We start from the raw sequence: 12,546 nt of genomic DNA, 5'->3' as shown, positions 1-12,546 counted from the left end.
TTAATTCGGGTCTTTCTTCACTGCCATGCAGTGCACAGCCAGGTCCTGGTGTCAGACTACAGAGATTGTTCCTGGGGCTGCTTCCAGTGCAGGGAAGATGTCCTGAAGTTGATAAAATGTTCAGCCTATGAACCCAAACCATCTTCTATATGGAGATGGAAAAGTTGGGTGTGGTGATGTTTCCCAGGACCTTCTGCATTACTCCATTTTTACAGTCACTTTAATGTTGTTTTAGTGCAGGTCCAGGATTTTTTTTATTTGTTTATTTATGCAGGTTAACACAATGAAAAAAGCCAGGTGATGCTGTTGCCATGTGGCTCCCTTGCCTTGGCAGCTCTCTCACCTCAGCTCCTGCTCCATGCAAACATTCCCTTGGCATGGAAGGGGGAGCTGGCTGTCCCTCCATGCTGGGGACCCTGGGCAGTGCCAGAGCACAAAACCTCAGGAAGTTTCTCCAGGAGCAGAGGCAGGCTGAGCAGAGGAGCATGGAGCATCACCATGTCTGAGCCTGCCTGCCAGTTCCGCTGTGGGCTGAGCTGGGGTGTCCATGCACAACCCAAACTCTTGGGTTTTGACCTGAAATCTCACTCAGATACTTCCCTTGGCATCATGAGTTGTAGCCTGGTGGATGTGCAGGGATTTTTCCCTGAGTGTAGACATTGCACAAAGTCCTTGTCCCTTCTGATTGAAGAGGCACATTCCTACTTGAGGCAGGAGTGCACAATTCCCTGGTGTCTGTGGCCTGGGCACTTTCAGGACTGGTTTCCTCACACAGTGAGTCACAAAGGGAGGTTCAGATGTTCCTGGGTGCCATAACACCACCATGAGCTTTCCAATCAAGCATTGAGAAACATCCTTCTGCCTTGAGGGCTGCTTTTAGTGGCTGACATCTGGAAGGCAGCGACCATTGCATTCCCCTTAGGACTGCATTTTGTCAGGTCCTGCTAATACCCGAGTGTCACTGACTGTCCTGAGCTTAGAGATGTTGATGGCCAGCACATAGCAAGAAAGCGCTTCCTCTCCTGGTCGTATCCAGGAGCTTCTGGGGAAGAAAACATGAAGGAGAAAATTTCAGTTAGATGGGAGTATGGTGTTTTTAGTCATTAGAGGGAATATGAAGTATTTAATTTTTCTCTGCTATCATTGAGAACCTTACTTCCCAAAATCAAGAATGTATGGAGATGTCTCAGGTGACAGCAGAATGATGAAAAAGGATCTCTTTGTGATTTAGGTCTTGAAGGTCTCCAAATAGGAAGAAATGACATCTGGGTGGGCTGAGATACTCATGGATCTGCAGGATCATTGCTTGACCCAGTCCTGTATTGCTGCCATTTAAATAATTTCACTTCTATTCATACTCTCCTGTTTACAGCTATTCCTCTTTTTATTTCTTGACTCCTGTCTTTGCAGATGTTTTTGGCTGTATGTGTTTAGCTCCCTATTCTTCAGTGCTTTTCTTCTAAGCTCTTTTAGGTAGCAGCTCTTGTTCTGGACTCTACGTCTGGATATCAGACCAGGGTAATGCTGCTTCATCAGCAAAGTACAAGAACTCCAGCCCTTCCAATTAATAATGCTAATGATATTTGTTAATTTTTAGTAGATTACATGAGTGCATTTTGCTAGACATGTTTTTGTGGCTCCGCTCCGCGAGTGCAGTTCAGAAACTCTTTCACACTCTGCCAAGGGGAAAACGAGGAATGCAATTGCAGATGCCAGATTCTCTTCAGGGTAGATCTAGACCAAACCAAGGAGCAAAGAATGTACATTCTCAAAGTAAACATAGGCCCAGGTCATAAATTATGGCCCTTCCTTGCCACCAGCCTCTGGCCAAGGTTGGGGGAAGGAGCAGTTGCTGGAATTGGGGTCGTGGTGCAGCCCCTCTGCCTGTACGCTGTCTTGGGTTTTGAGGGTGTTTTGTTCCTTCAAAAGCTTGTGGATGTGTGTGGAGAGACTTTTCTGGTAGTACTGGAGGCTGGGGAGCCAGGGTGTGCATACTGGCTGCCTCACAGAGCTCAGTGCCTCGTGTACCCTGAACAGTACCTGGTTACAGCCCTGGCTGGGCCTGAGATGGGCCGTCCTCAAATCTGGGTCCTCCTAAATCAATTTACTGCTGCCTTCCAGAGAGCATTGATGCTGGGGAGCTTCCTCCCCCGTTGGTCCTGGGTTTGTGGTGGTACCTGTGGTGTCTGGGTTGCTGGTGAGCACGTGCTGCAGGCCACGGGCCATCCGTGGCACACCAGCAGCCCAGAGGTGGCAAACAGGCAGGCGGGGGAAAAGTCTTGTTTTGCAAATCAGCAATCCCAAACCTGATTCCTTTGGGTCTCTGCCCAGGAAGTTGGTTTTACCCCTTGCTGCTGAGCCATGCCAGGCTCTCTGGGCCGTGTTGTCGATGGATTTTTTTCTTCTTTTTTTTTTTCCAAATCCATATTGCCAAGAGCCGCACCTCCTAAATTGCTGTGGAGGAGGTGGAGAAGCAGAGGCACAAGACCATGCACATGCTGCACATCCATCTCAGTGATCTGTGCCAACACAAGCACCACAGCCAGCCCTGGCTCATGCTTTAATTACACAGCGGCGCGGCCGCACCTACGGCTGGGCTGTTGCAGCTCGTTGTGCAAGAAGACAACTGGCAAACCTGTTGGTGCTCCAGGATTTTAATGGTAATAAGCCAGAGGGCAAAACCTCCCTGATGAGATGAAACCATGCTTGGCTAGGTGTTTGGAAGAGTTTAAGGTGTTTTGGAGAAGCAGCAGTTTGGGAATCTCAGCTGTATCCGTGCAGTTGTGGCTGTTTGTGCCATGCAACACCATGGATGGTTTCAGGTGCTGCCTTTGGGGAGGCAGAGGTATGTTTGTAATAGGAGCTGTTTGCATGAAAAAAACAGATAACTGCAGGGTGAGGCCAGCAGAGCTTTTGGTGTTCCAGGAAGTGTTTGGGATGAAATTGGACTGTTCTTCTGCATTCATTTCAGGCGCAAACACCTGTGAGAGTGAAATGGTTGGTGCTGTAGAGAAGGAGAGATTTGGGAGCCAAGGTGAGGCTGACTGGTGTGTGGAATCACAGGCTCTTATGCTTCACCTTTGAATGAGTCAACAGTTCGGGCTTGACTCAAGCATCTCTCCCTTTAAGAAATCCTGTCCTGTTTTGGAGACAGCCAGTCTGCTGCATCTATTGGCACCTTCTTCCTCTGGAAGATGCTCGCTGCTTAAAAAATTACACAAAGCAACACACTCTGGAAATTGTAATTTTCAATGGCAATGGTAGCATATGCTTTCCTGGGAAAAATCAGTCCTGAAGGAAAGATGCAGACAGATGCTGGCAGATGCCACAGCTTGCCAAGCTGCCCTTCCTGTCTGTGACATTTCTACTTGATGTGTTTTGCATTCACTGGAAACACAATCCATTCCCTTCACACTGCAGTGTTTCCATCATGTGCAAACTAGGGCCATCACCACAGCAGCCCTGTTGGCTGAACATGGTGTGGTAGGCTTCATGGTTTCACCTGTGTCGGGATCCCGTCACGTCCATCACGGCTGCACGAGGCACTGGCAGAGCTATCCAGTGACAGGGGAGGCAGATTTCATGCCTGGCCATCCATTCTGGCTCTGTTGCTATATTGGGTCCATGGCTGGAACCATCTGCTGGGCAGGCTTGGCAGGCAGGCAGCCCAGATGCCTGGCTGGGGATGACATTCCCTGGCTCTGGCTCTGGGCAGCCTCCGAGCCAGCCTGCAGCAGCAGGGCTCTTGGAGGTCATTTGCCAGACATTTGCCAGCAGCTCTTTGCTCAAGCCCATGTTGTCCATTTTGGGGGTGAAAAGGGGTGTTTTGGTAGGCAGTGTTGGATTTGGCAGAGCAAAGCCTATGTGCCAGTACTCCTCCTCCTCATTCCTGCTATGCCAGCTGCCATGGGACATTCCATCCCTACTCAAACCCAACTTCCTCCCAGTCCAGCCCTATTTTATAGCCGCCTCCAAAGCTGGTGTGGTTCAGCAAGAAGAGCTTTCTAATGATCCCTGCCCAACAAGCTTGTGCAGAGTCAGTGTGGCAGAGTCAGGAGGCATTTCCCCTAATCCATGGGAAAATGCCTGTGCTTTATGTCGTGGCTGTGGAGAGCGCGGGCTGCGGGGCTGGCGCCGCGTTTTGTCCTCCACGCTGCGAGGCCATTGAAGCTGAGGCTGTCCTGGGAGCACAGCACAGCAGCTTTGTGTTAGAGGGGCTTTGGTGACAAAGGATGCTTCCGGAGGGACCGGCTTGTGTGCGGCTGGAGACCTTTCAGCAGCTGTGGGAGGATGCCGGGAAAGCGCTCGGCTCGCTCGCGTGAGGAGGGGCAGGGAAAAGCACAGCTAATGATGGACTATTATTTTAAAGGGATTATCTAATCTGCAGCCCAGAGGACAAGAGGGACCAGAATGAGTGAAGATTGAATTTGTAATTAGTGCAGATTGTTGGTAATACCCCCTGGACTCTGATTATAAACAGAAACAGATTTTTCTGGTTTCCTGCCCTCCCCCCCGAAAGGCTTTGCAGGCCAAAGGGCCACTTTGTGCTGAGAAGCTGATGCCAGTGAATTGGGTGATCAGAGCTGGGGGAGTGGAGATGATTAATGCAGAAGGTGGCTGGGTACCTTCTTTCAGGTTATTTAGCAGCATAAAGGCAAAGTTTTGGGTGGACGTGTCCAAAATGGACAATGTGGAATGTTAGTTTCAGTCACCCCAGCAGCCATCCTGCAGCTCTATCCCTGATGCTGAGGCTCTTTCACTCCTAGAGGCTGTGGGGGGCAGGGATGTGGGAGTGACCAGGTCTAACCAGGGATTCTAAAAAATGCTGGAAATTATGATGGAGCCCTCTCAAGAACTACCTGGTTGGAAACATTTGCTAATTTGGGTTCCTGGATTTGAAATATGTTTATTATCAACAATATAAGCAGTAAGATCAGAGGCAGTGGGCAGAAACTGATGCACAGGATGCTCCATCTGAATATGAGGAAGAACTTTTTTACTGTGCAGTGGCTGAGCACTGGAGCAGGTTGCTCAGAAAGAGTGTGGAGTGTCCCTCACTGGAGATAGACTCAATCTTGTGCTTTGGGCTTGAGAAGGAGCTTGGACCAGATGAGTCACTGTGATCCCTTCCAGCCTTACCAACTCTGTGATTCTGTGATGTGTATTTTTAATGCTGTTATTGCCTGGATTGGCTGCCTGAGGTCTGTTAGAGGCTCATACCTTTTATTTTCCTTTCCTGTGATGTAGCAAAGGTCATTAGGAGTTAAGTGAAAGGGATTTGCAAGATCCATTATTAATACAAAATAAAAGATGCTTGGCTAAATCCATCACGCCTAAAAATACAGTTGGGAACAAATAAGGAATAGGATACAATGGAAGGAGCAGTGAAAACAAATGGCACATCCCAGCACTAAACTTCTGAAGCAGTTAAGGGGAGGAAAATAGCATTCTAATCTCTGATGACAAGAGGGTTTCTGTTCCCTTCTCTTTAATTTGGCCAGAAGGGAATAGTGAGAGAATCACCATCCCCATTTGGGTGAAATGCTGTGATTTAAAAACTCACCCTTACTCAAGCTGAGGTGAAATCCCAGAATTGGAAAATTTCCCACGCATAGAGTATGTTTGGAACACTCATTTTGGTACTGGCTGAACATTTCCAACGGGATTCAGCTGCTGCATTGAGACCCGTGCAGGAACTCGAATCTCATAAATTACATCCCAGAACAAGACTGTAAATGGGGCCGTCAAAACCCTTTGTGCTGTTAAGGACCTTGCTGAAACACTCTTTTGTTTCAAATTTCTTTTCTAAAGGGAAAGGCATGAGTAGTTACTCAGTTCCTGGAGAGTTTTTTAGGTTTGCTAGGATGTCCAGTAAGAGAATATCCTGCCCCAAAAGCTCTCATGGTCACTGGTCTGGGAGCCTGTGGGTGCCTGACAGTGCTGTGACCCCATGGAGCATCTTTTAGGTTTCAGGAGCCTTTGTAATGTGTGGAAATACCTTTCAAAACACACTAGGGCAGGTTGTGATCCAGCACTGTGCCAGCTGAGGAGTCTTGTGTCAAACAACCAACTGTGAAATAATCTGCTGTGATTGTATTAACTCCAAATCCCTCCACTTATTTTCCACAAATGAGCTTGGGAAAAGAAGGTGGTGCAGGCAGGCTGTTCCCAAAGTGCCCTGAAGCCTGAGCATGCCTATGCCAGAGAGATTTGCTCTCTCTGTGCTTGGAAAGTCTCCCAGCACATCCCTTTCAAGGTGGCACCTTTCTCCCTGTTCTTCCTGTGGGTGTGCAGTGCCAGAGGACAGCAGCATATCTGTGCTGTTTAGAGGAAAAGCAGGAAAGCTGTGGAAAAGAGGAATTGTAGTGTTTGTGGGGATCTACTAGAGAATTCTGTTTACCAGGCAGGTTCTGCTTGCACCTGGGCCTCTCTGTGCTTGGATAACTGCTCCCTTTGAGCCATTTCTGACCTCCTTTGATGGCCTGGGCTGACTCATTTGTCATGCTAACATCCTTCTGCTTTTGTTTTGCAATGTTTGGGTATTTTTTGATTAAGAAATACTGCCTGTTTGCCTTGGCAGTGGTGTTCATTGGATTGATGTGGCATTTTTTTAGATAGAGGGCTTATTCAGTCTCTTGGATTCTTTCTCAGGGGTGGAGTGGGATGATCCAAACCTTTCCAACATGCTGGTGATCCAGGAGGCTTGGAAAAGTCTTGAAAAAGGGTCTCTTCTGATGGAAACCACCAGTTTCCTCCAACTCCAAAGGCCAGGCTCTGTGGATGAGACAAACCAGGCTTACCTGATTCCCATTTGGGACCCCAAAGGAGATGGCAGCAGCACTAGCAGGGTAGCAAGGGCCCCACTGCCTTGAGAACAAGCATGAGTGCACCCACTCAGGTAGATCTCGCTAATGGCATCTTAAAACACCTTTTACTCTTTCTTCTTGGCCCTGAGATTTGCTGGTGTCTTGCCTTTCCACATTGCCAATTTGGAATTCTTTATTCTTCCCTGACCCAGCAAGGGAAGGGCAGCTGTGAGTTACTGCCCAGCAGGTCCCTTGCAGCCAGTGATGTTCCCACAAGCTTTCCCCTCTGTTCATGTCATGCTTCTCTGCCAGTACTGTCAAAACTTTTATACTGGATGCTTTCTTGGATTGGAACCCACATGTGCTTCATCTCAAAGTCTCCCTGTTGCAACACCAGCGTGCCCAGAGTGCCTGATCCATTCACATTCCTTCCTTTGATGAGGTGGACCAGGGATGGGATGTGTTCTCAGTGCCATAAGGAGCATATTTTGCACACTCTTACGTAAGATTGCAGGAATGCAGAGCTCCCCAGGTCCTGCAGGAGCCAGGAGGCTTTGGTGAGCAAGGCCTGCTGCTGACTCTGGGTTTGGGGAAGTGTTGGTGCTCGCCAGGATTTCCTCACTCCTGCACGCATCCTTGTTGTGCCTGGGGAGCAGACACAATTTGCATTGCTAAACACCACATCCAAGCTCAGCTGGTTTTCCTTGGGAGTAGCTCTCCAATAAGGCACATCCCTTATTTCTTTAGTTTTCTTACTGGAGCACCTCACAGTTGGGATTTTTTGGTCTCCCTAAGAATCAGATTTGGTGTAGGGTGCTGAGACTGGTGGGTGCAGGATGACAAGATGTTTGCTAAGCTCTTCTGGCCCAGCTGTGATGCCTTTGGCTGCACCCAGACCCAGCTGCCCTCAGCTGTGGCAGGGCTGCCCCAGAGCCCCACTTTTGTGGGGGCTGAATGTGCTGTGTGACAGAATGCTGACACACCACGAGTTACTGACACCTCTCTCCTTCTGCTTTCAGAGCTGGCCTATGACCTGGACATGGATGACATCTCTGCAAATAAGCAGCTCCTGAATCAGCAAAGCAAGGATGGAGCTGCAGTCCCCAGCAGCGACCCAGGGAGTGCAGCCACCCACCCCAGTCCTGCTGCTGGCATTGGCCTGCTCCTCCTGCTGCTGCTGTGCCACCAGCCTTGAGCACTGCTGCTGGCACCCCGTGTCTCTCCATGCCTTTTTTCAGTGAGGAAGATATTTGGAACCTCTTCTGAAATATATGCACATTTCCAAAAACAGGACAAATGCCCTGAGTCAGTTTTTCAAGACTCTTCAGAGAAAAAACCCCAGATTTAAGAAAGTGTTGGTTCATGGCAAACTAGTAAACATCTAACAGTGCTTTTTAAAGATAATCCTGTTAAATATAAGCAGGTTCATATTAAATTGTGTTCTTCACAGTTTTTGAACACTGAGGTCTCCCTTGCTGTTAAGGTGAAGACCATGTTTCATTTTGAGTTGTTCAAACATGCATGGGGTACAGAACACCTATGGTTTATGAAATACTCTCAGCAGATATCATACCCCTGATTCCTAAGTTGACTTAATACAGATTTTTTCTGTAGTTCAACTGGTTTTTGTACTTACTCCAAATTGAAGTCTCACCCCTGGGAATCTGGTCAGGACATAACAGAGAGCATGTGAAGACAGGGGAGAGAGAAGATCAGACACTTGGCAGGAGGAAAGATGTGGAAGAGGAACTGTCCTGCCCTGGGACTGTGGTGAAGATCTGCTCCCCTAGGCACAAAGCCCACCTGCACCATGGCAGGTTGGAGGTGATTTTGCTGCTCAGCCCCCATCCAGGTCCTGAAGCCCTTCAGTGCAGCTGGCTGATCCCCACCAGCATCCTTGTGGCACATGCAACAACCTGGCTTCATTCTTCAGGAGTGAAGTGCCTCCTTTCCCACGGGAAACCTGCGAGCACAGCCCCAGCCAAAGGAGGGATGTACACTCTGTGCTCTGAGGGTGAACAATGACTGGCCAACCTTCTGTGAAAGGGGAAAAGAAAAGGATTTACAGCCTTTTACAGGAGCCTGAGGCAGATGAGACTCTTACTCATGTGTTTCTTTGCATGTTCCTTTACGTAAGCTATCTCTAAAATAAAGATTGGTTGCTCTCTAAGTGGTGCCCTGGCAGTGGCCTCCCATGTGTGTGAGACAGCAGCCTGTGCTGTACCAGAGTGGGCAGCCTGGGGACACCAACTGGGCCCAGCTCAGGGACACCAGGACTTGGCTTGGTCTGATTCAGTGAATGGGCTGGGCTTGGTTTGGTTTCTGGCCAAGATGGTTGCATATTTCTGTTTAAGATCTGCCTTTACTAGAGTGTTTCTATCTGCAGTATCTTAAACTGCAGTGTGTGCACGTACTGTGCATGCACCCCCTCACACACACGTGCATGCTTCGAATATTTGTGTGCATCAGGCCTCTTTTACAGCAGCTTTATGTTTAGGAAAGAGTAGATAATTCTAAACCATGCAGTCAGATGGAGAGTGGAAACTTTACCCAGTCTGAGTGGTGGGGCTGACCTGTCTGACTCTGATTTGAAGCCTTGGGATTGTGTGAAGTGCTTTGGGCCTGTGGCAGAAGGAGAGATGATTGTAAAAAAATAACAGCAAAAATTGTTAACTCCCTGTTCATCACTCCTGATGCAAATGAGCAGATCTGGGCTAACCCATGGCATGACCTGTTGGTTAATTGTTGGAGAGCTGTCCTCTGGGTTTCAGAATCTCATGTCCCATCTACACCAGGGATTGGGGACGTTTGGGCAGTGCTGACGTGGTATTCCTGTAAGGGCTGATTTTTGCATCCATGCACAGTGATGTGGTTTTGTATTTTACATATTTTTGTATTTTATATTTTCCATGTTCACAAACCAAACTGCAATCTTCTCTGTTACTGGGACTGTGCTTTGACCCCTGGTCAGAGGGGTCCTGGTGCATGGGGCAGTGCAAGGGAGAGCCAATGGTGGTGCTGGCAGAGGCTTTTCTTCACCTTCCTGCTGCTCAGTTCCTCACACCATCCCAGCTCTCTGTGCTGCAGCTGGCTGAGCCCCTGAGCCTCTCTCCACCAAAGGGAATATTTTATTAGTGCCACTTGAATTTGAATCACTTCTTCCCTTCTGATCATTTTCCTTTCATCCCCTGGGAGTGCTGGGGGTGGAAGTGGGCTGCTGGGTTTGTTCACAGATGATGTGCTGCCTCTGCCTCGCCAGGTATCGCTGCTGCCAGTGCAGGGACATCAGCTCCTCCAATATTATGGCAGGAATATTCTGTGTGTGCTGCCTCCTTAGATAAGCAGCAGGATGGGAGGGGGCAGCAGTTTTTCAGTAGGAGTCCAGTGTGTTTTCCCTCCGAGGAGCTGGCGTGGGCTGTGCCTTGCTGTGTCTCACAAAGCCTGGTGGGCTCTCCCACGTGCATCACCAAGTGTGATGCTGGTGCTTCTCAGCAGAAGACCCCTCTGAGGCATGCTGAGCCTGGTTTCCCTCTGCTGTTAAGCAAAGCTCTGCTTGCTGGAGACTTTGTTATGATCAGAGATCACAAAGAACAGCCTTTGAGCCCACTACCTGCCAAGTTTATAAAATAACAGATTATAGCCTGAGAAAGCAGCTGTTGAATTTTCCCTGCCCTGGTTTGTGCACATGTTTTAACAGGGGGTTTGCAAGGAATGCCCTGGCCACCGAGGTGGAATAGAGCTGGTGTTCAATTTTGGGCTGTGTTTCATTCCCATCATGAGAAATAAGGAATAGATTTTCCCTGTTTGTTTCCCTACACTATTTCTGTGTACTGTGACCTGCCTTGCCATGGGATGGGGCCCCTCCATCAGGAGATGGGCACTGTCACCTCCCCTCTGCATGTGTACCTGCAGCTCCAAACCTTGTCCCAGGACAGGCAGGTTTAACAGTTAATACATGGTTATTTCAATTTTTATCATTATTGATATGATTATCTATTATTAATGAGTATACATATCTCATATATATCACGTTTATTTGTGTCAGGGTGGAGGAGGGCTCGAGCTGCTGGCAGGTGCCAGGGCTGGAGCTCAGCTGTGCACACAGCACCATGATAACACAGGGATGTCAATTCAGCACCAGTGGTGGCCACTTCTGACCTGCAAAGTGTAACCAGGGTAAATACCTGGGGTGTTAGCTGAATAGAGGAGTTCATGGCATGAAGGTGCTTCTGGGAGGGGAAAAACAAACAATGGAACAGCTCCTTTCAGATAATTTTTAGCTTTGTGATGAAACCCAGGGCCAGTGCTGAGCTGTCACTGGCTGCAGTCCCCAGGTCTCCCTGTGCAGGGCTGTGGCTCCTTGGTGCAGCTGCCAGCAGTGTCCCAGTGCTGCCTCGTGGGCCTGGGACCTTGTGCTGGCACAAGGTCCCAGATAAAGGCCTGGCAGCCTTGGGAACGTTTCCACTCTCAGGTGGCTGAGCCCTCACTCCTGCCAGTTAACCTTAGTGCTTTGTGGCCACTTCTGCAGCTCCTTTGAGCTCCACTCACAGCACTGGGGTGCCAGGAGCCTGCTGGCCCCATCCCATGTGAGCAGCATCACCCCTCGTGCATTCTGCAAAATAAAAAACTGCACTAGAGCTAAAACTGCATCCCTGGAGGGGTTTGCAAGCAGCCTTAAAAAGGTGATGAAGCCAACACCTTTCCCTGTGTCTGAGGGTGGTGATGAGATGCAAACATGTGCTTAGCATGTGGAATGTATTTCTGCGCTAACCACGCATCAAATTATAATTTAAAACCAAAATATTTTTGTTGGATGGGAAGTTCCAGTTCATTAATCAATTGACTAATAGTTTAGTGCTGGAATGGTAAAATCTAACACACTGAACAGCTGCTGGAAACAGCTGGTGCTCACAGCTCATGCTGTTTGGGAAAGTGAAATCTAAAGTGTCTCAGTTTCGTTTTTCAGGGAGATTTTCAGAATTCCTCATTCGTCTCCATGAGCAAAGCCCTCAAGCCCTCTGGAGCATGGGCCTAACAAGGATCCAGGGCTGGATTCGCTGGAGCTTCCAAGTGAAACAAAATGCTCCTTGCATGGAGGATGCAGAGAGCCCCATCAGCGACCTGGCAGCTGGGCATGTTCCTGTGGGTCTGCAGGAGGGGGACATGTGGGATGCTGTGCTCTCAGGTATTTGATTTGCACCGGCAATCCTGTGCTCTCAGGTATTCTGATTTGCTTTTCAGGCCAAACTGGTGCATGCTGAGCTATGGGCACAGCAAGGGAGATGCCACCAACCAGGAGGGCATTTTCCAGCCCTGGAGGGTGCTGGCACAGCTCAGGGTCCTGCTGGGGTGGCAGGCTGGGCACTGCTGTGCTGGGAGGGACAAGGGGACTGTCCTGCCTTGTTGGCAGCTGCTGGTCCATGGTGAGGTGGGTGGGAGGTGGTGGTGGTGGGCAGGAGGCACCAAGGGAGCAGGGAGACAAGCAGGCTGCAGCAGGGGATGGTGCATAAGTCTCTAAAGTGAAATAAATGAAACCACCCAAACACTCAGAGTGCTCCAAAGAGCCAGGTGTGCTGCTGAGACATCTTGCCATGCTGGAGCACACAGCTCAGGGCTGGGACTGGCCAAGCCCAGCAGACCTGTCCTGCCCTGCAGCCTCTCCAGCTGCCCTAGGCTAAAGCAGCCCAGGAATATCCTTTGGTTCCCAAACACTTGGGTGCCTTGGTGGGAATTTCCCTGA

The 12,546-nt window shown here is 49.2% G+C and overlaps 1 protein-coding gene across 1 annotated transcript in view; it reads left to right on the top strand.

Annotated features, from left to right (window-relative positions):
- GPC3 (glypican 3) overlaps positions 1–8,976 on the top strand; it is a 138,292-nt gene extending 129,316 nt beyond the window's left edge. The window contains exon 8 of the mRNA XM_005488180.3: positions 7,826–8,976. Coding sequence (XP_005488237.2) covers positions 7,826–8,001 — 176 coding nt within the window. The 3' untranslated portion in view covers positions 8,002–8,976. The remainder of the gene's footprint in view (positions 1–7,825) is intronic.
- The last annotated feature ends 3,570 nt before the right edge of the window (positions 8,977–12,546 follow it).

The sequence above is a fragment of the Zonotrichia albicollis genome, chromosome 14 (assembly GCF_047830755.1).
Source record: "Zonotrichia albicollis isolate bZonAlb1 chromosome 14, bZonAlb1.hap1, whole genome shotgun sequence".
NCBI classification, from domain to species: Eukaryota; Metazoa; Chordata; class Aves; order Passeriformes; family Passerellidae; genus Zonotrichia; species Zonotrichia albicollis.
The sequence above is the reverse complement of the archived record's forward strand: the minus strand, read 5'-3'. Positions and strand labels throughout refer to the sequence as shown.